This window comes from Lampetra fluviatilis, chromosome 23 (assembly GCF_964198595.1).
Source record: "Lampetra fluviatilis chromosome 23, kcLamFluv1.1, whole genome shotgun sequence".
In the NCBI taxonomy this organism is placed as follows: domain Eukaryota; kingdom Metazoa; phylum Chordata; class Hyperoartia; order Petromyzontiformes; family Petromyzontidae; genus Lampetra; species Lampetra fluviatilis.
The window spans coordinates 5,203,928-5,226,443 of NC_136297.1; the positions used below are offsets into that span (position 1 = coordinate 5,203,928).

Genomic DNA, 22,516 nt, shown 5'->3' on the forward strand with positions numbered 1-22,516 from the left:
CTGTATTCTAGTGTTTAAAGTTTCGCCGTGAGGCGCCGGAAGCGACGGCCATCTTGTTTATTTCACAGATCGCAGGGGGAGCGGGCGGCCATCTTGTCGGACAGGGTCATGCCAAGTGTTTGCAGTAGGGGGCGATGTTGATACACGGACGGACGGACGGACGATATAATCTATTGGTGGTCTGGTCCACTTCGTTCCTACCAGTATAAAGATCCCCCGTATAGCCTGCAACAGACTGCAGGGGCAAGTGCTGTTAGCGAGCACCTATGAAGGCCGGAACGGTACACGAGGGGGGTAGGTAACCAACACCACGCCCGGCCGCCTTTGTCTCCCTAAGTGGCGATGTTTACACATCGCACCAGGTACTCATTTGGAGGCTGAGTCGACCTAGGGGAGGCCCAGGACCTGTTCAGATCAACAGACACACTCGCACAGTCGCTCTGGATTCAAAGACACGCTCCACTCTCCTCGCTCTCTCTCCCCATCTCTCCCTGCTTCTCTCTCTCTCCGTCCATGCATCTTTCTCGTTCTACTCTCTCCCCAACCCCCACCCCCCCCCCCCCCGTCTCTTTATCCTGTAAAAACACACTCTCAATGCAAACCCTGTGAAATAAAGAGACAGAAACCAAGAAACATTTAAAAAACTGTTTTGGCCAACACCGTTCTTTTAATTTAATCCAGACCACGTGGTTTTTTTTTTCAAGTGATTTATTATTTAGTTATTAATATATATGACTATGTACAGCTTTTATTAATCGTGTTTATTTACTTATTCCACATCTCCCTTATAATCCTCTTTTAATAAAGTGATAAAAGTGGCAAACGTACATTTGACTCTCTCTTTAGCAAAGGTTAAAAAAAAAAATGTTTCCGATACCCGGAGTCGCAACAAGCACTGGTGATTGGATATCGATCGATGTTGATTTTTAAAAAGGACTCGGGATTGATCCGGATTGGTTTCGGGAGTTCAAGAGATAGTTTATGGTTTAAAATGGCATTACCGGCGGACACTCATCCGATCCAGAACCCTCGTCTCATCCGATACGCAATCCCCGTTTCATCCGATACAGCACGCTCGCTGTTGTACAGAGTCTGTGGCACCGAACAGAGAACGGGTGTTGAATCCGATACAGAACCATCGGCCCATCTCATGACGAGCCATTTCACCCGATGCAGAACCGTCGTCGCATCAGATTGAGAACTCCCGTTTCACCGGACACAGAAACCTCCACCCCCCGCCCCCCCGTCCATCACGTGCAGTGTCATCCAACGGTCGATCGCTCGCGTAACGCCAGTACGTATAAATTAACCCTACAAATAACGTAACGACATGCGATTAAACACAAACAAAATGTGCAAACCACTATTTGGCGACTAACCGACAATTCGCGACTGACTGCCACCCCAAGGCTCTCGCCAATTACGCCAACGGTGAATCACGAGCCGAGGTTGCAGATCACATCACCGTCGTCACCGCGCGCGCAACCGATGGAACGCCGCACGCACGCGCGCGCGTGTGCGGCCGCGTGCGCCTGACATACACAAGACAAGCATCTCCACACAACAGCCTGGACGGACCGAGCTACGGCTGTTGGCGAGCACCTATTAAGGTCGGCAGGACGCGCGAGGCGGTTGACGTGGCCGAAACCAGGCCAGCCCGCCCGCCAGCCAGCCCGCCGGAGAATCTCTACCCACGCCACCCGCGCTCATTGCGAGCGGCACCAGGTACTCATTGAAGGCCGAGTCGACATAGGGGAGCCCCAGGACAGGTTCAGACCCTACCCCGCCACTAAGACCACACTCGCGCACACATGCACACATGCACTCGCACACAAAAGACAAAGACCCCCCCCCCCCCATATAGCCTAAACACACTTTTGGGACAAGTGCTGTGAGCGAGCACCTATGAAGGTTGACAGGGGCAGAGGAGGGGGTGGGTGGCCAGCACCACGCCCGGCCACCTTTGTCTCCCCAATGCTGATGTTTCGACACCGCACCAGCTGTTCAACCGGTCGAGTCAACTTAAGGGAGGTCTAGGACCAGAGTGGAAATTGAATTCGGGTCGCTGGGTTCGTAGTGCGGTGCGCCAAACCACTGCACCAAAGATAAAGATCCCCCGTATAGCCTTAACAGATTGTTGGGGCAAGTGCTGTTAGCGAGCATCTATATAGGATGGCACGGCACACGAGGGGGTGGGTGGCCAACACCACGCCCGGCCGCCTTTGTCTCCTGAGTGCCGATGATGTACACACCGCACCAGGTACTCATTTGATGCCAAGTCGACCTAGGGGAGGCCCGGGACCGGTTCAGATGATCGTCACTGGGTGTTGGCCGTGAGCGGGAATCGAACCCGGGCCGCCAGATTCGTAGCGCAGCGTGGCGCTAATTGCGACGCCGCCGCTCCCTACACACACACGCACAAAGATACTCGCACACACAAACAACAACTCACACACCCAGCCACCAACCCAAGGCTGATATATTATCAAGACCCAAGACCACCAACAGCACTGCCACACCTGGTATTACTTCAGGCCGAGTCAACCTAGCGGTGGCCCAGGCCAGTGCAGTTACTAAATGGTGATGTGCATCGCAGGCTAGGAATCTAACTCGGGTTGCCGGGATTCTTCGTGGTGTGGTGTGTGAACAGCTGCTCCACCGCTCCCCATGTAACCTATAGCGATATGTACACATCTATATACACAAGAATATGTACACAGTGATACATATGTACAATACAGGAACCGATGCATTCACAGCATTGGTAGGTGTGTATCCTGTGCGTATACGTGTGTGTGTTTACACACAAAACAAAGATCCCCGTATAGCCTAAACAGACTGTTGGGGCAAGTGCTGTTAGCGAGCACCTACGAAACCCGGCATGGCACACGAGGGGGTGGGTGGCCATTACCACGCCCGGCCGCCTTTGTCTCCCCAGTGGCGACCTAGGGGAGGCCCAGGACCGATTCAGATAATCGTCACTGGGTGTTGGCCGTGAGTGTAAATCGAATTCAGGTGGCCGGGTTCGTAGCGCTAACCACTTCACTGCCGCTGTGGTTACACACACACACACACACGTGTACGTACAGACATGCACAACAAAGTAACATTCATCATGAAAACGATTCGAACCAAATTAAAGTCTACCATGGCATGTTAATTAAAATAAAATGGACATGCCAGATTTGCATAATTGCCTGCATTCAAATGTAATGGAATCCATCTCGTAAGCATTTAATGTTTCAGATAAAAAAAAAATATTACCCAGTATTAAGGAGCATCTTTGCATTGGGATGTTTGGCCAATTACTTTTAGAAAACGAACATTTAGTACCAACATAAGCAGTGCCTGGAGAAAGCCACGTGTAGGGTACGGGAATAACTTGCAAAACTCAACTATGGCAAGGAAATCTTGAACAACCTACTTGCTGTACTGGGTCAATAAAATATAGAAGCGATCATCTTGACAGTAGATTAAGTGCACGCAACATATATAGATATGATTTGTAAAACAACTTGGCACCATCATCATTAACATTGCCTTAAACACGGAAAAAAACGTGTGTTTACTCTACATGTCTGCGTCTTAAGACTGGCTAAGAGACTGTTTGACTCTGCGAATGAACATGGATTGTATATTATAATATAACAAAAAATATCCAGTGTTCTTCGAGTGACCCCAATGCAATGTGCCGTCTCAAAGTACGAGTCGGTCAATCGTGTTGCCCTCTCCACCACCACCACCGTCACCATCAACGTCGTCACCACCATCACCGTCGTCAACACCATGACCACCGTCACCATCACCACCATGACCACCGCCACCACCACCGTCATTCACCACCACCGTCGTCGTCACCACCATGACCACCGTCACCATCACCACACGACCAGCGCCACCACCACCGTCATTCACCACCACCACCAGCGTCGTCACCACCATGACCACCGTCACCACCACCGTCGTCACCACCATGACCACCGTCACCATCACCACCACCACCGTCGTCACCACCATGACCACCGTCACCATAACTTCACACCAGCAGCAGAGAGGGTTCATCGTTGTCTTCATATCATCATCATCAGTCATTATCAGCAACATCACGTTCATCGCTGCTGCTGCTGCTGTCGTTATCCGTCATCGCCGTCGCATCCACGACCATCGTCACCGTCGCCATGGTCACGCCACAACAATATCACCGCCGCCACTGTTGCTATGCCCATCGTCATCACTGCGCCGCCACCACCGCCATCACCCACCGTCGCTACCATCACCGGCATCAGTGTGACCAGTGCTATCGCCACCACCATTCTCGTGACCACCACCACCATCATCATAATCTTCGTTGTCACCATCACCATTGTCATCGCCGTTCCTATAACCATCACCGGGCATCATCGCCACCGTCACCACCACCAATGTCATTCCCATCACCATCGACACCACTTTCGTCGCCGTTGCCGCCAATGTTACCACGGTCACCGCCACCACCACAGTCACCATTACCAGTGTCACCGCCACCATCACCACGATCACCACCATCACCACCACCGTCATCATCATCATTGTCAGTGTTATCACCGTCAACATCACCGTTACCAGTGTCACCGCCGCCACCGTCACCACCGTCACTATCACACCTCCGTCTGCAGGTCGCCCTCCTGGTAGACCAGCGGCAACTCCGCCCCGGGCCGCTCGCACTCCACCGATCGCCGCGGGGGGCGCAACGGCAGAGGTGGCGGCTGCTGCTGCTTCTGCTGATGCTTCTGCTGCTGCTGCTGATGCTTCTGCTGCTGCCCTGCAACAGCCGCCGAGCAGCAGGTAGCAGCGGACGAGGAGGAGGCGGAAGAGGAGGCGGAGGAAGAGGGGGCGGGGCACGGGGTATAGGCCGGCGGGCGCCGAGTGCTCGCTTGGGGAAAGAGGAGGGGGGGGGCCGCCCTGGTGAAGGCCGGGGGTACGCGGGACCCCTCCCCCGCCGTGGGCGTAGGGGGGCGGCAACAGGGGGTGCGCCTGATGCGTCGCGTGCCCTTGCTGATGCGCTTGCTGGAGCGACAGCAACTGCAGCTGCTGCTGCTGGTGGAGCGCGTGAGTGAGCGGTTGCTGCTGCATCAGTGGCTGCGTCGGGTGCGGCTGCTGCAGCGACAGCAGCAGCAGATGCTGTTGCTGCTGCTGCTGCTGGACGGACAGCGGCTGCTGCTGCGTGTGTGGGTGCGACGGGTGCGGAGCGGCGTGCGCAGCTTGAGCCGTCCTGCTCCGCTGCGGCTCCTGCGGGAATAATCGCGAGTTGGGAATTAGGATCGGCGTGTGCTGACCGCAGCGCGGCGCGGCCCCGTTACCCCCCCCCCCCCCCTTGCGCCCCGACCCCCGGTCCTACCCCCCTTCTCCCCCCGCCCCCCCCCCCACACCGTTAAGGCCTTGCTAACACGCGGGCAACTTTAGGGGCAATCACTGGCGACAACAGTCCGAGCGATTACGAGAGACACGACACGGGAGATGGTACAGAGCGGCGTGTCGGCAGCCTGCGGCTTCGGAGCCGCACGCGGCACTTCAAGGACTGCAGTGCAGGCTCTTGGCCAGTTCACCATGGGAATCCAGTTCACCGTGGGAGTCCAGTTCACCGTGGAAGTCCAGTTTACCGTGGGAGTCCAGTTCACCGTGGGAGTCCAGTTCACCGTGGGAGTCCAGCTCACCATGGGAATCCAGCTCACCATGGGAATCCAGTTCACCGTGGAAGTCCAGTTTACCATGGGAGTCCAGTTCACCATGGGAGTCCAGTTCACCATGGGAGTCCAGTTCACCATGGGAGTCCAGTTCACCATGGGAGTCCAGTTCACCATGGGAGTCCAGCAAACCGTGGGAGTCCAGCAAACCGTGGGAGTCCAGCTCACCGTGGGAGTCCAGCTCACCGTGGGAGTCCAGTTCACCATGGGAGTTTAGTTTACCATGGGAGTCCAGTTCACCATGGGAGTTTAGTTTACCATGGAGGGGTCGGCAAACTGCGGCTCCAGAACCGCACGCGGTGGCTCTTCAAGGACTGTTTCGTGACGGCTCTTGAAAGATTATTGTTTTTTTTTTTGTACAGAATTCCCGAAAAAATTGTCTCCTCTTGTTGTTTTGGTTGCCGACCCCTGGGATAGAGTGACCGATCACCACAACCCCAACGTCAACACTAACGATGACGCCGACAAAAGAACGCTGACGCCAACCCATAAAAAAAAACGCTAACCACAGCCCCGATACCGACCCTAATAATAAACCGTAACAATAACCACGACGCTGGCCATATATCCCTGATACTGATGCTCAGGAGGCGTTCATCCAGCAGCGGACAGGAGGTGCGAGCAGGAACCCGAGCCGAGCGGGTGAAGGCAGCAGCGAACTTAATTTGGAGCTTTCGTGACTGCAGGAATTACTCTTTTGGTTCTTTCGGTAAAGTCACGTATAAAGAGAAAATAATAAATACTAGCATACGACGTTTCGATTGCAACACAAGCAATCATCAGGTATAAATGAAATAGAAACACAAATCTAGTGAACTTAGAAATGTAATGTAATACAACAGAGAGTCGGATAACATAACAGAACAGTCAACACCCTAACTGCTTGATTACGTTCTTACTGAGAATGCTAAATTTGAGACTTTACCGAAAGAACCAAAGAGTTAGGCAGCAGCAGCCGCGACCACGCAGTGGAGCCGGCACCAACAACTGCCCGAGAGTTCTACGGTCCTCCATATCTGAAGGCGTTCTCGGTCAATTACTGAAATGTTTATAAATGTGGGAGGAAATCGGAGCGCCCGGAGAAAAATCTCGCGTGCAAAGGGCGGACACAAACAGTCTATCCCGTAAAGACGGGGGTTGTGCAGCAGCATCTGCGCGGTGATCCACCAACCCTCGCCGGGGAAAACCTATTCTCATATTTTGGTACTGGCAAAGGAGTTCCCATGATGTAGATGCTCACCCCGAGCTCTCATTACTCTGATAGTGCATTGTCTTTGGGCTGTACAACTTTTGGCGCCCTCTGGTCTAACACCTTTTGAGACTAGGCTCCAAAGAAAGCCATCTCTGGTGTGGACCAATCAGTTTCAAAGACAATGCACTATATTATCAGAGTATGTTTTTTTTTTGCATTCTGACCACAAGTATTGTGGTTAATGCAGACATGATTCCTCGTAAAAGGTTTCGGTTTGGTGTTTTAAACATCTTAACACAGCTGTTTTGTTGCCAGAAAAAAGGTGGAAAACCTATTCTCATCAGTGCTGGATTACTTACAGGCAGCCAACACCACCAGCAGCAGCGGCAGCAGCACAGCCACCTCCGCTCTTAACCCACCACGAACGCAGAAAAAAACCCACAACACTAACCGCGGCATCAGCCGCAGCCCCAACGTCCAGCGGTGCTCGCGGAGACTTCACATCCTTTACCTCCGAGTCCACCTTGACGGTGTCTTTGTCCATGAACGGCTGGTTCAACATCTCCTTGTGTCTCTTTCTCGTGTGCATGATTTTCTGCAGGCGGCAAGAAAGGGCGGAACGCAACGGTCAAACGCGGTTTTTTTTTTGCGCGCCTACCGAAACTTGACCGCGCGCCTCGCGATCACGAGAGTCAACGTCCGGATGTGTGTGCATGTTGGGACTTCTTTTGCACCGAACGTAGCCGACCGTGCTAATTGGAGGTATGGGGGGGGGGAGAGGGCAACAAACGAAACTAAAAAAGCAGTTCTCAAAGAAACGAGTTGTCAATCTCGATGATTTCAAAGTGCATTGCTCCAGTGGCTTCAGAATATGATAAGAGCACTGCAGACGGCCGCAGAAGCGGACCTGAAAGCACGCAAAGCGGTGACCGTCTTTGTTCGATGGCTGCGAGCTTGAGCGGAGTTCGTGTGATGGTTTATGCAACCGTCACGCAATAGCTGGCTCGGTGGTGAGTGTGTGGTGAGCGTGTGGTGAGCGTGTGGAGAGCGTGTGGTGAGCGTGTGGAGAGCGTGTGGTGAGCGTGTGGAGAGCGTGTGGAGAGCGTGTGGTGAGCGTGTGGAGAGCGTGTGGAGAGCGTGTGGCGAGCGTGTGGAGAGCGTGTGGAGAGCGTGTGGTGAGCGTGTGGTGAGCGTGTGTTGAGCGCTCTGATGAGGGTTGACCATCATCATCGTCGCCGCCGTTGTTTCTCCAGAATAGATCAAATGAGGAGTGTATAGGACGGTCGTTTTGTGGATGATAAGCGCAATACATCTTAATTCTATATTTGAAGTTTTCGTAAAGTCACGTAGGTTAAAAAAGAAAACAACTAAATTAAATCACGACGTTTCGGAGGCAACACAAGCCTCCGTCTTCAGGTGGAACCGTCACAGCAAAATTACTGTATCAAGATGTAATACATCTTGTTTATACTTCTACAACACAACCACGGTGGCAAGATGTTAACTACCTCGCCTAGTATACAGGGGGTAAGTGGGTTTGACCCCGACCCTGATGCCTGTTCTATTTGGAGTTTGCATGTTCTCCCCCCGTGGTCACGTGGATTTTTCTCCTGGTCCTCCTGTTTTTCCCTCCACATTTAGAAACGTGCGTTTAGAGTATTTGTCTGCTAGACATTTCCTCGTGATAAGCCACTTCGTTGAGCTATCATTTGTGGCCAGGTCGCTTCTGAAAAAGAGCTAGACAGCTCAGTGGGCCTTACCTGGTAAAATAAAAAATAGTTTAGTAAATATTCTATACAGCACACATATGACTATTGTGGTTATTTACCCAGGACGGACTCGCCGAGTCTCGCGACTTTTTCAGAAGGGTCCTGCCAAGTTACTACTGCTGCTGCTGCTAGCGTGTAAATCCCCAATCGAGTCAAATGTGGCAAATTGTAATTCTTCAATTTGACAAAATTTGGATCATGACGCCGGTGCACGGTGGCCTACTGTTCTCTCGCAAACGACGTCAAGCGATCTCTAGCGTCCGTTGCGAGCGAAGCTGACGGTAACAAACACGCCGCGGACGTTAACCAGGGCGGCCGCTGGATTCGAACCATCAAGCTCGGCAGCGAGCAGCGGGGGCACGCGCTACCACGCTTGATCCGTCACCGCCCGACATTATCGTCAAATATTAAATCAGCCGTTCAACCGATGAGCGAGCGCGCGCGTGCTACGCTTACGAAGTCGCGCGCACTTTGAAAATTCGTTCCGGCAACAGCAACAATTTGAGACCCGGCGTAATGGAAGAGGTCTCCGTAAATGGTGCAGCTGATTCGACGGGCGGACAACCGCGCAGCGTAACTAATAATGTAGCATATAATTACAACAACACACATTACAACTTATTACTAATCTACAACTCACATCGTAACAATTGCCTGATTTCTAATCTAGTATAAATCGTTGCACCTGATGAGCCAAATGATGACGTCACCCTGCTGCTGCTGCTGCTCTATTTAAGACCGGGAGCCAGAGCAGAGCCTCACCATTCTGGCGAATTGCCCGCTGATGCTGGATGCAATTACCAGCGAAATGTCTTACTACTCAACAATTGTAAATGTTGTGGTTTCACGCTTCAACACACCATTGGGCTAAAGCAGTGAACGAATTTGTCTTTTGTCAACGTGACACTTTTTTGCCGATTGGCCGTGTCGGGTGGTGGAGGGTTACGACACATTTATAAATAACGCGATCTAAACCCAAAAACGTTGATTATGAACGTAGGGGGCTTTCGCGACCAATATCATCCGTAAAGATTGTTGTGGGGTTTGATCGCGTAAATATATAAATGTTGCGTCGATGAAACCGCCACCAGCTGACACACAGCCCATTAGGCAAGCTTTGTCACGTAAACAAAACGTGCAAATTAGTTACTACTTCAGCACACAGGTGTGTTGGAGAGTAAACACAACATTTACAATTATAAATTATCGAGTGACGCGAATTATTTTCCCAGAGCTGAATTTTTTTTAATAATTCATAAAAATGTGAACGCACCTTTTATATGATGGAGATTTTTTTTGTTGTGTCTAAGCAGTTATTGGTGACCGGGCTGACACCACAAACTAATGAAACTGGGAGGGACACCAAGTATTTAATCACCACAGGTGGCTGAAACCCAGGTTCGAACCCAGGAGCTCGGCTACCTGACCTCTGCGTCACCCCCCCCCCCACCTCTGTAAACGCAGGGTAATCGCTGCAAGTTGCACTGACCTCAAAATCCAGGTCGGAGTACTTGGACTTTCGTCGCTAAAAGTGGAAACACAAAAAACAATGTCACAAGTCACAATCTGAGCAAATTCCATTCCGCCAGAAATTAACCGAAAACATCTCCCGATTTTAGTCCAAACGTCCTATCATGTTGCCAAGAGATGGAACAATGTTTCTATTGGAGTTCTGCGGCTAGCAGTGCATCACACCCTGCGTCAGTGAATGGCTCCAGAAGATGATATTACAAAACAAGTTCTGCATAGGCCTCTATGCAGAATGTGTACAAGTGTGTATGTCCGTGTGGGGGAGCGGTGGTGTAGCGGTTAGCACGCTGCGCTATGAACCCGGCGACCAGAGTGTGCGATTGGTACTCACGGCCAACACCGGTGACGATTATCTGAACCAGTCCTGGGCCTCCCCTAGGTTTACTCAGCCTCAAGTGAGTACCTGATGCGGCATGTAAACATCGCCACAGGAGAGACAAAGGCGGTCGGCCAGTGGTGCTGGCCACTCAACCCCCCCCCCCCCCCCGTGTCCCGTGTCAGCCTTCATAGGTTCTAACAGCACTTGCTCCAAAAGAATGTTATGGCTATAAGGGGGATATCTTTGTCTTGTGTTTATGTAGAACTTCGTTTGCATCATACGTAGCCAACCGTGCTAATCGGAGGTGTGGGGAGAAGACAACAAACTAAACCACAAAAGCAGTTCTAAAGAAATTAGTTATTTTTATGTTTTCAATATAGATCATTAAAGTAGCCAGGTCGCTTCTGAAAAAGACCTATATAGGCTCAGTGGGCTTTACGCGGTAAAATAAAAAGAGTTCCGCTTTGAGTTGAAGTTTAGACCTCAGCGTTCACAGGCAGTGTAAATCCACCAACCCTCGCCGCCTCCAAAAGCGCTTGCCTTTTTAGTTTTATACAAAAACACAATCGCTGACACAGGCCCCAACGGCTCAACACGTCAAAGGAAGGGCAACGCCGCAGGCCCTTGCAGGGTGAGCTACCGGGCCGCCCGGGGAGCAGCCACGTCGCGTGTGCGGCAGAGGTCGCAAACGGGTTTTGATTCCTTACCCGTACCCGGCTGCACCAGGGTCGCAAACGGATACCCGTACCCGTACCCTACCCGATACCCGGCTACCCGTACCCGGCCGGGTATCGAGTAGGGTACGGGTATTGGGTACCCGATTGCGACCTCTGGGATGAAGCCATGTTGCAGGCGCGGGTGGGTTGATTCTAGGAACTTGAATTGTGAGAAGAGACAAGACCTTCTTGGTTCTTTCGGTAAAGTCACGTAGAAGGGAAGTAATAAAATAATAAAAATAAAACATAATAAAACAATTCTCACGACGTTTCGACTTCTGAAGACGGCTGCTTGCGTTGTAGCCGAAACGTCGTGAGAATTGTTTTATTATGTTTTATTTTTATTATTTTATTACTTCCCTTCTACGTGACTTTACCGAAAGAACCAAGAAGATGAATCCCTGCAGTCACGAAAGCTTTAAATCGAAATTTAAGAGACAAGACGTTGGGAAATGAGTAACAAACGGTTACTCACCAGTGACTCACGGCCTACCTGTACCCGGCCGCACCAGGGTCGCAAACGGGTACCCGTACCCGGCCGGGTACGGGTAACCGAGTATCGGGTAGGGTACGGGTATCGGGAACCCGGTTGCGACCTCTGGTGTGCGATGCGCACCTCGAGCGAGCTCTCGCTGGCGTTGGACACCGCGTCGCTGGCGTCCGTCTTCCCGGGGACCCCTCCGCCCGCCGCCTTCGTCCCCGCGTTGCCCGCGACCGGGGCGGCCGTGACGTCGCTCGACTGCGAGCGGGCGTCACTGGAGTTCCCGGACCCCTCGCCCTCGTCCCTCCGCGTACAATAATTCTGCAAAATGACAACAAAAAAACAAAGACGGAGTGTGAGAGGGTTAAACGGAGTTGGCGAGCCACGGAGTACGCTGAAGAGCAGCAGCGCAAGAAAGCTCCTGCCGAAGGGGGAAGAGGATGTGCAAATGTGTGGGTTCAGATCCGTTTGTATGTATAGATGTGGGGGAAAGCCAACAAACTAAACACAAAAAGCAGTTCTAAAGAAATGAGTTCTCATATCGGAAGAGAGTATTCCAGACGGCCGCAGAAGCACCTCTGAAAGCGCGCAATGCAGTGACCGCCTTTAATTTACCCGCCCTGCACACTGGATAGCTACGCCACTGCCGGACCCCACCACCACCCCCCCCCCCCCCACCATCACCCCACACGCACCTGCAGTTCGTTGATGCCCTCCGAGCCCAGGTAGGTGTAGGGTCTCTGCGTGAGCAGGGGCACCGACTCCACGAGGCTGGGGGGCGCCGGCTGGGCGGGTGCAGCGTTGCCCCCCACGCGCGCGCCCCGGCACCCGGCACCAAGCCCGACTCCGGTTCTGCTTCCAGATCCAGTTCCCGCTTCTCCCCCGGTTCCCTCTGTGGCTGCCGCTGCCCCGGCACAGGCCGCGGCCTCCCCAGGAAGATCCCCAGATGGCCCCTCTGTCCCGTCACCCTCCCCAGCTGCCCCGGCTGCCCCATCCCGTTTGGCTCCAGAACTCTTCCCAGCTGCGCCCGCCTCTCCGTCCGCCGGTTGCGCGACCGCCGCTTCGGCATCGCTGCCGTTGTTGCCGTCGTCGGCATCGTCGTGGTCACAGTCATCGCCACCGTCATCGTCATCGCCTCCTCCTCCTCCTCCTTCATCGTCATCGCCTTCTTGGGCGCCATCAGTGGCGTCGGTGTCGAGGTGGGGGTGGTGCAGTACGGGGAAGGCCGGGCCAATCAGGGCCTCCTTGCTGGGGTCTGAATGGCATGCACGCACAAAGACAAAGATTTACCCGTGTAGCCTTGAGCGAGCTGTCGGGGCAAGTGCTTTTAGCGAGCACCAATGAAGGCCGGCCGGCACAGCACGCAAGGGGGTGGGGGGTGGCCAACACCACGCCCGACTGCCTTTGTCTCCCCGGTGCTGATGTTTACACACCGCACCAGGTACACATTTACAGCGGAGTCCATCTGGGAGAGGACCAAAACCGATTTAAATATTCACCGATATTACCCGGGCTGCCAGGCTCATAGCGCAGTGCGCTAACCACTACACGCTCGCTCTCCACGCACGCATGTACACAAGCACTCATGCACATGAATGGCTGAGTAGCAGTGCCATGTGAGAGTACACATTTTCGTTAATAAGCGAGGTTTGTTCGTCTTGGTAGAGAGATCCAAGCTAAAGGGGGCATCCCTGGAGTCACTAGCTCATGACAATGCTGGTGGAAAAGGCCCCCACTGATGGGAGCTAAGGGGAGATGGCATTTTTCCCTACGCTTCCATTGCTGGCCAGACGTCTTGGTAAGAGTTAGGAGTAAACCATGGAGACATGAGACATTTAATTGTATGAATGTTTCTCGATAAAGTCAAACATTGTTTAGTAGTAGGTTTTTACCCTTTAAACTGGTACAAAACTGACACCTTTATACAAGGCATCATGTTTGCAATAACCACAACACAAGCAGTCAAATGCAAACAAAAAGAAACTCTGATAATGATAATAATGTGCACTGTCCTTGAAGTTGATTGGTCCACACCCGAGACAGCTTTCCTTAGAGCCTAGTCTCCATTGGTGTTGGACCAGATGACGCCAAAAGGCAGTGCATATTATTATCATTATCAGAGTTGTTTCTTTTTGTTTGCATTTGACTGCTTGTGTTGTGGTTATTGCAAACATGATGCCTTGTATAAAGGTGTCAGTTTTGTACCAGTTTAAAGGGTAAAAACCTACTACTATATTTTGTCACTGGTAAAGGAGGTTTCATAGTCAAACATTGTTATTAAAACTCACAGACAAAAGGAAGTTTATGATCATGTAGATTAGCTGCAGAGCGCATGGCCGCACTGCCTCGTTTAATATTCACAGCCAAGGCAGTCCACTCAGGCGTGCTGTGGGTAATCCACAGAGTCTGGGAAGTCTGTCGTTTGCAGCAACCTCGTTTTAGCCAAAACGAGTCAGGACTCATTATGACTGGAGGAAACCAGGGACGTGTGGTATTGATGATGAGCGATGTACCATCAACGGTCTTTGACTAAAGGTTTTTAGATGTAAATAAAATCATTATTAAACGTTGACTCAGAACATTGCTTACCTTCTGTGCAAGTGCCGTCCAAGCTTTTTTCACAACCCTGCCAGACCAAACAAAATCAAGAGGCAACGCAAGCATCAGCAGAGATCACGGAGGAACCGGGAAGAGCCTCGTCCCCATCAACAACAACACGTCTCAGCAAACGGCCCTCACCCCCCCGACCCCTCCTTGCCGCACGCGCTCGTCACAAACACCGTGGAGACGGAGCGACGGAATCGGCTCGTGCGCAAGCAACCGCTGGACGAATCGCCGCGTCTCGAGACCGCGAGAGGTGGTAACGATCGTGGCCCGACGATGACAACGACGACGACAACGACGACGACGACGACTTGAGTGCACGGATGTTTACCATCATGACGGAGTGGCCATTGGGAAGATTCACGCTGCAGTCGTTCACCTCCCCCTGACAGCCTCGGAGACGGCGACGGATAGCAACCTGGACCTTCACGAGCGGGGAAGGGGGGGAGGGGGGAGTTCAGCAGGGACAGACGCACGATTGTATATCGCCAGTATCAGCCATCGTCCATTTTTTGCGCTTTCCAGGCAAGGTTGAAAGTGTTTATCCATTAACTCCATCCATCTGTCGGTCTGTAACGTGGAGTGGGGGGGGGGATAACTCTATAAATGACAAATCAAACTGTATTGAAAACTTGCCACATTGATCAAAAGGTTATTGCCCAGATACAAACCGGTGCCAAAATGACTTTTTTCAAATATGGAAAACACAATTTCCCCCAAAACTACCCGTCGGCTTCCATTATCATCATCATCATCATCAGCCATTTTCAAACCACTGCTGGATGATTAACCTCGCCAATCTCTGGATGATTAACCTGCCATCTCTCGCAAATCCTGCGATATAACGAGTCGTCTTCCGTACTGCTAATTAAGCCTTTCCTATTCCGATGGCATACGTCACCGTACGTGCACGTCATAGGAACGAAATCGGAAGAAAAAATAAACTAACTTCATCGCTCACGAGGCTCCCACAAGGCCATGCAGGTCGGGTACGTGGCACAGTTTGGGCGGCAGCTATCATAGAGTGCGGTCGTGTCGCTACAGTTCTCTGCGGTGAGTACAATGCCTTTAAAAAAGATCAAAAATGTCGAAACACCTCCCTAAATTCAATTTACTCGGAGCCACTTGCGCACTCCCAGATTCATCGGTGAACGGGACGCCCACCCTGCAACTTGCAGGACGTCTCGGCGGCACGGGAAAGGGCGAAACGCTTCCGAAGACGCCGCGCGCACGTTGGCACGAGCACGGCGCAGAACGGAACGCTCTCCCTACAACTTGCAGGACGTCTCGGCACGGGACAGGGCGAAACGCTTCCGAAGACGCCGCGCGCACGTTGGCACGAGCACGGCGCAGAACGGAACGCTCTCCCTACAACTTGCAGGACGTCTCGGCGGCACGGGAAAGGGTGAAACGCTTCCGAAGACGCCGTGCGCACGTTGGCACGAGCACGGCGCAGCTCACCTCGCGCCGCAGGAAGCAGTGCACTGCGGTGATGACGAGGCCCTGCAGCGAGTCGAACACGGAGAAGAGGACCTGGAAGAGTGACGAGCGGCGGTCGGTGATGGCTAGCACGGCCGACATCCACGTGAGCGCGAGCAGAGGCAGCACCACGCACGAGCTCCACAGGGAGGCCCTGCAGACCGATTAGGGGTTCGGGGTGTAGACAGCGAGAAGGGAGAGTGTTGAGAGGGTCAGTGAGAGGGCGAGTGAGAGAGTGAGAGAGAGAGAGAGGCAGTGGGCACCACGCACGAGCTCCACGGGGATGCCCTGCAGACCGATTAGGGGTTTGGGGTGTAGACAGCGAGAAGGGAGAGTGTTGAGAGGGTCAGTGAGAGGGCGAGTGAGAGAGTGAGAGAGAGGGAGAGGCAGTGGGCACCACGCACGAGCTCCACGGGGATGCCCTGCAGACCGATTAGGGGTTTGGGGTGTAGACAGCGAGAAGGGAGAGTGTTGAGAGGGTCAGTGAGAGGGCGAGTGAGAGAGTGAGAGAGAGGGAGAGGCAGTGGGCACCACACACGAGCACCACGGGGAGGGACATTGGGCAGGAGAGTGAGCGAGAGTGTGGGTGGGTGCGTGGGTGAGCGCGAGATGGAGTAAGGGAGGAAGCAGATCGAGTGGAAGGTTGAGTGCATGAGGAAATGCATGAGTGACTGAGTGAACGAGTAATGACTGTGGGCCACGGCTCCGGGTCAAAGTTGTGCCTGGGGTTGAATGGTTACGGCTGGGGCTGAGCAAGGGCGATGCTCACATGGCGTTGCTGTGAGTGGAGTCTCTCAGGGAGCTGCTGGACATGGCGCCGCATTTGGAGCAGCGCAGGGTGGAGCCGTTGGGTTGCTCTCCCGGGTGACTGCTCAAACACACACACACGAATCAGTGCTCACTCACTTACTCCCATAACCAAATCACTCGCGCGGTTATTCAATGACTCACTCTCACAGTCGCTCACTTACCGGCCTTCTCTCTCGTTCATTCATTCACACGCTCCCTCATACACTTCCTGCTTGCTCACTCACATACTTATCTGTATGCATATTGTATGTTGAACTTCGTTTGCACCGTACATATAGCCAACCATGCTAATCGGAGGTGCAAGCTCACCTGTGCTCGTTCACATGATCCCTCACCTTGTACTCCTACACTCGCTCTCATGCTCGCTCAATCATTCACCGACATGCACATCCACCCGCACGCTCACTTAACAACAACAACAAGCCACCGTGACTCTTGAGGCACACAGGCAGTCACCTGACAGCCGGTGTGAGCGGACACACACTCACCGGTGGGGGGCATCCTTCCGGATCTTGTCAGGCACGCCGTTTCTCGTGACGAGTTTATTGAAGACCAGAATTCCAATAACCATGTTAATCTGAATGCCAGAACGCACACGGGAGGTGGAGGAAGAGACATGGCTAAACATGGGAGGTCCGTCGATGAGTATTTGTAAAATGTTAATAGCAGGGGGAGAGGGAATTTATGAATGGAACTAAACTAAGAACCGCTATTAACAACACTGCCCAGTGAAATAATATAATAATAAAAATATAAAACAATAAAATTCTCACGGTGCGGATTTCACACCTGATGATGATTGCTTTGTGTTGCAGTCGAAACGTCGTGAGAATTTTATTGTTTTATATTTTTATTATTTTATTATTTCCCTTCTACGTGACTTTACCAAAAGAACCAAGAATATGAATCCCTGCAGTCACAAAAGCTTTAAATCAAAATAAAACACTGCCCAGATAAATAAAAACACACTTGCATTCACTTCAACAAGAACACAACAGCCGCCCTTCGCAACGAAGTGGCGGTGACATCACCATGGTGCTTGTGCCAGGCTAGGTGCATCATCACGATCACCACCACTAACGGCACGACAGTTCCACACATTCGAACATACATTTTAGACACTTTTAACAAGTGGTTAATTAAAACTCCAAACTATTATTTTTATTTTAGCAGGTAAGGCCCAAGAAAGTGGCTTATCACGTGGAAATGTTTAGCAGCCAAATATTTTTAAACGCATGTTGCTTCTAAATGTGAAGCGAAAAAAAAACGGAGGACCCAGAGAAAAATCCACATTTTTTTGCCACGGGAGAACGTGCAAACTCCATATATACAGGCGTCAGGGTCGGGATCGAACCCACAATCTCCTGTATACAGGGTGAGGTAGTTAACATCTCGCCACTGCCAGATGTTCATGATGACACTCATCAGTCATAGTGAAGTGGGTTTTTACTTGGGCATAGGACGCCAATAAATCAGGGATTCTGTGAGAGATGCTGTCTAAAAAAAACAGATAACCATCTTCACAGTGACACGCCAATGACTATTATTCAGCTGATTGAGTGCTGAGGTTGCCAAATTTGTGGAACTGCGAACCATTACTTCCACCATGAAGGGCTTCCCCATTACAATAAATACGGTGGTAATTCTCAACAATTCCACCAAAAACACCATGGTAATCCTCAACGATCCCACTACAACCACCAACCACAATAACCACACCGCAGTCATCACCACTTCCGATGGACACCACGACCACTGACAGAATCACCACCATCATGACAATCGCATCGTAACCGAAGTTTTGGGATTAAAACCTCACCCCCATCCTTGTCCTACTTTAAATGACAGTGACATGCCAATGATTATTATTCAGCTGATTGAGTGCTGAGGTTGCCAAATTTGTGGAACTGCGAACCATTACTTCCACCACGAAGGGCTTCCCCATTACAATAAATACGGTGGTAATTCTCAACAATTCCACCAAAAACACCATGGTAATTCTCCACAATTCCACCACAACCACCACAATAACCACACCGCAGTCATCACCACTTCCGATGGACACCACGACCACTGACAGAATCACCACCATCATGACAATCGCATCGTAACCGAAGTTTTGGGATTAAAACCTCACCCCCATCCTTGTCCTACTTTAATTGACTATTGATCTCAGATTCCGATCACGCAGACCTGCGATCGATCGCTCTAATTCGCAGCCTTTAAGTTCATAAATGTGTTTTTGACAATCTTACCAAAATCGTTGCTGTTAATAAGCCCAACGTTTTTTCGCAAGCGATGCGCTCTACTGGTCTTGTAATACTTCTTATGCTCATTGTACCACGTTGATGTACAACCTGGCCATTCGGAAACGCGAGTTGTTCTTGGATTGTTCCTGTTATTTTGCGGTCACCAGGTTTGTACTGTGTAACCAGGTCCCCATAGAAAATGTGCATTTATTGCCCAATGGGTGTTCACCTTTGCAAAAATAAATTAATAAAAACATCACAGTCATCTTCACCACTACCAATAACACCACTACCACCTCCACAACAACCATCACCACCACTATAACCACCACCACAATGACTGCACCACAGTCATCACAACGACCAATTACACCATATCAACACTGCTAAAATCATCACTACAAGGCCACTACCAGCATTACCACCATTACTGTTACAATCATCACTAGCGCCACTATTATCATCACCACCACCAAAATAACCACATCAAAATGATCTTCAACACTACCAATGACATCATCATCAACAACCAGCACCACCATTATCACCATGACCACAACAACTAAATCACAAACATCCTCACCAACCACCACTGACATCACGACCACCACCAAGCGTCGGCCATTGTATGCCGGTCTCAGGGTCCAAATTTGCCAAAATATTAAAAAATTACACCGCAAATTACTCAATTGGAATTACACAAACATCAGCAACCATCGTCCCCGACTGGCAGACTAATGCCGCAGGTCACTCTTGTAAATTAAACTCATCCCGGTCTTTCGAATTCTCCCCTGGTTAAACAAAATCAACTTGATCATCACCACCAACATTACTTCCATCAGCAGTACAACCACCAGCACCATCATTATCGTCACCACCACCATCATTCACTACCACCCATACGAACAACCACCATTAATATCCACCACAACCAACCACCACGCTGAGATATGATTGCAATTTGTCACTCTCTCCATGCAATGACAATGTCCACGGTCCCTCCTTTGTAAAAAAACAGTTTTGACAAGCTCAATGTCTAGCATTATATATATTAAGACCTTGGTTTGTGAGAGCTTGGGTGACAGCTTCCATCCAGTGAACCAAACGCCTTTTCATGGGTGGACAAAAGCGAGGCATGAATGGCATTCGATATTCATGTCTTCTCTGCCACTTGAGTGACAGCGGGAATGTAGTACATGCATGTGTGACGCATGGCCAGAAACATGGAACACTGAAAAAGAAAATGAAAAACATTTTTTGTAAGTACACAAAGAAGCGTGAAGAGCTACGTAAATGATAACAATAATACATTTTAGACCGTTGTAATTTCAACTCGCGGTGCGCCGCCACGGTATTCGCTCGCTCTCGACGAGAGAGAACGTCTCAAGAGGCGTGAGGAGGAACCACAAACGAGCGTGGAAAGGCAGCCACCACGCGGTAGTGAGCCTGCACCAAATCACCCCCCTCGGCCCCCACACCACTTCTCCCAAGCTCTGCAGTCCTAAATGTATTAAGGTGTTATCGGCCAATCAATGAGCGTTGAAACGTTTGCGGTGAAAGCGGAGCACCCGGAAAAAAAAAACCGCCACGCATGCGAGGGGGCAACGCTCAATCCCGTACAAGTGGAACAGGTGTGTGGAGTCCACGACTGGCTGCACCGCTTTCTGCTGGCGAGACAGCGTACCGCAACTTTCCCTCGATGCCCACGGGGAAGGGAGTTTCGCACAACTGCCATGTGAGATCCGCCAATTGTGAAGCCAGGCACTGCAATCATCACGGCAGGAGGCTCAGGAGATTTCAGAATCTTTATTTTCGTATGTCTTTTTTTATCCTGGAGGAATACGACGACCTATGAAGCTCAAACATTGGCTCAGCTACGAGGTTCCTGTTTCACCTCTGCGGCGGCCCGATTCATAAACTATAAACTATTCTTATTTTACCAAGTAAGGCCCACTAAGCTATACAGCTCTTTTTCTACAAATGATAGCTCAACGAAGTGGCCTATCACGTGGACATATAATGCAGCCACGTTTCTACACGTGGAGGGAAAAACCGGAGGACCCTGAGAAAGATCCCCGCGACAACAGGGAGACAGACAACCTCCGAATATACAGGCCTCAGGGTCGCGTTTGAACCCACGATCTCCTGTATACCAGGCGAGGTAGTTAATATCTCGCGACCGCGGCCTACAGCAGGAGGCCATCGTGGAAGCTGATGCCGATACTAGAATACGTGGGGGGCACGTAATATGTGCGGCGCCCAATCCGAAATGCCACTTTCCTATGGAGGGAGTGGCGGGAGTATTCCTTCCCCACGCTTTCAAACATATATATGTAAAAAGGTGACGTTTCAGGCAATGGCCACGCTTCCTCATAGAACGTAAAATCATATATTGTATGCCCGAAAATGTTGCCGATAATATTTTTTCTTCCTTTTAACGCCACAGTGCTAAATGTTTGTGCTTGTGCACCACTGCCAAAGCAGTGTCAACAGGAAAGTAAGTCGGCTACAGGCAAGACACATCACGGCCAGAAGGGACAACGTCCAATGGACAAGACTGGTAACGGAATGGCAGCTAAAGGAGAGACGTGGCCGGAAACGGAGCAATGAGATCAGGTCACGCGCAAGCAGCAGCGAGATGGATTGTAGCATCGCAGGATGACGGGGGATGGAGACAATGTGTGGAGGACTTTATCCAGCAGTGGATAAACCACGGCTAACGATTGCGACGATGATGACCGTAACCATCGGCATCAACGTGACCACTGCCTCCTTCACCACGAGTACCGATCACCACAGTCAACACGAGCACCGTCACCATCATGAACACTACCATCTCCAACTACCACTACCAGCACAAGACCATATCCACCACCATCACCACCCACATATTCATAACCAACATCATCACCACACCCGGCACTGGCAGGAAAGTGTTCATAATCAAAATAACATTGCCTGTTAATTTAGCCAGAAAAGCCTCGCCAAGTCTAAAAACTATGTTTGGAACATTTATCCGGAAAGCTTAGCCATTTCCATTAAGAAGTACAGTAAAACCTTGGATTGCGAGCATAATTCGTTCCGGAAACGTGTTTGTAATCCAAAGCACTCGGATATCAAAACGCTTGTATATCAGTTGTGATCACGTGACGCTCGGCAGACAAAGCGTATGCACGTACTACTCGTATTGCAAGACCTCGCTAGTTTATCAAATTAATATTTATTTTTAAAAAAATTGCTCGTCTTGCAAAACACTCGCAGACCAAGTTACTCGCAATCCAAGCTTTTACTGTATTCGGCTTTTGTGCAAGAAACCAGAGAACCCGGAGGAAACCCAGAGGTTAGAGGGGATGACGCTCAAGCATCCACTGACGTACTGCCGTGGCATCTCCATGCCACTTCGCAGTCCATGCCGACCACAGGCAGTACCCCCCCCCCCCAGGCGGTCTCCCGTCAAAACACTGACCAGGCTCGGCTCTGCTTAGCGTGTGAGCTCTTGACGATGTCGGGCACATGCACTCACCAGCACAACGACAGCGGCCGGTCCCACAAAAGAGTAGAGAAGTCCACCCTCCAAAGAGAGCCAGCAGCTGGGAAGAGCCGTGCGCGCGCACACACAGACACGGCACAGCAAAAGAGAGATA

The 22,516-nt window shown here is 51.1% G+C and overlaps 1 protein-coding gene across 1 annotated transcript; it reads right to left on the minus strand.

Moving 5' to 3' along the window:
• Positions 1–572: 572 nt before the first annotated feature.
• On the minus strand, positions 573–22,500 carry LOC144940627 (uncharacterized). Its single transcript, XM_078866885.1, has 11 exons — positions 22,396–22,500; positions 17,112–17,200; positions 16,583–16,681; positions 15,796–15,967; positions 14,666–14,758; positions 14,320–14,356; positions 12,426–12,985; positions 11,866–12,051; positions 10,174–10,209; positions 7,427–7,510; positions 573–5,268 (listed from the first exon to the last, which is right to left on the minus strand). The coding sequence occupies exons 2-11, from the start codon at positions 17,192–17,194 to the stop codon at positions 4,255–4,257; spliced, it is 2,364 nt and encodes a 787-aa protein (XP_078723011.1). The 5' UTR covers positions 17,195–17,200; positions 22,396–22,500; the 3' UTR covers positions 573–4,254.
• Positions 22,501–22,516: the final 16 nt, after the last annotated feature.

Excerpts from the sequence above, each read along its gene's own strand:
- LOC144940627 (XM_078866885.1), bottom strand. The coding sequence starts at position 17,194 with ATGGTTATTGGAATTCTGGTCTTCAATAAACTCGTCACGAGAAACGGC. Across the intron at positions 12,052-12,425 it reads AGGGCATCAACGAACTGCAG|AATTATTGTACGCGGAGGGA; the intron begins GTGCGTGTGGGG and ends GTCATTTTGCAG. Across the intron at positions 5,269-7,426 it reads CCGTCAAGGTGGACTCGGAG|GAGCCGCAGCGGAGCAGGAC; the intron begins GTAAAGGATGTG and ends TTATTCCCGCAG.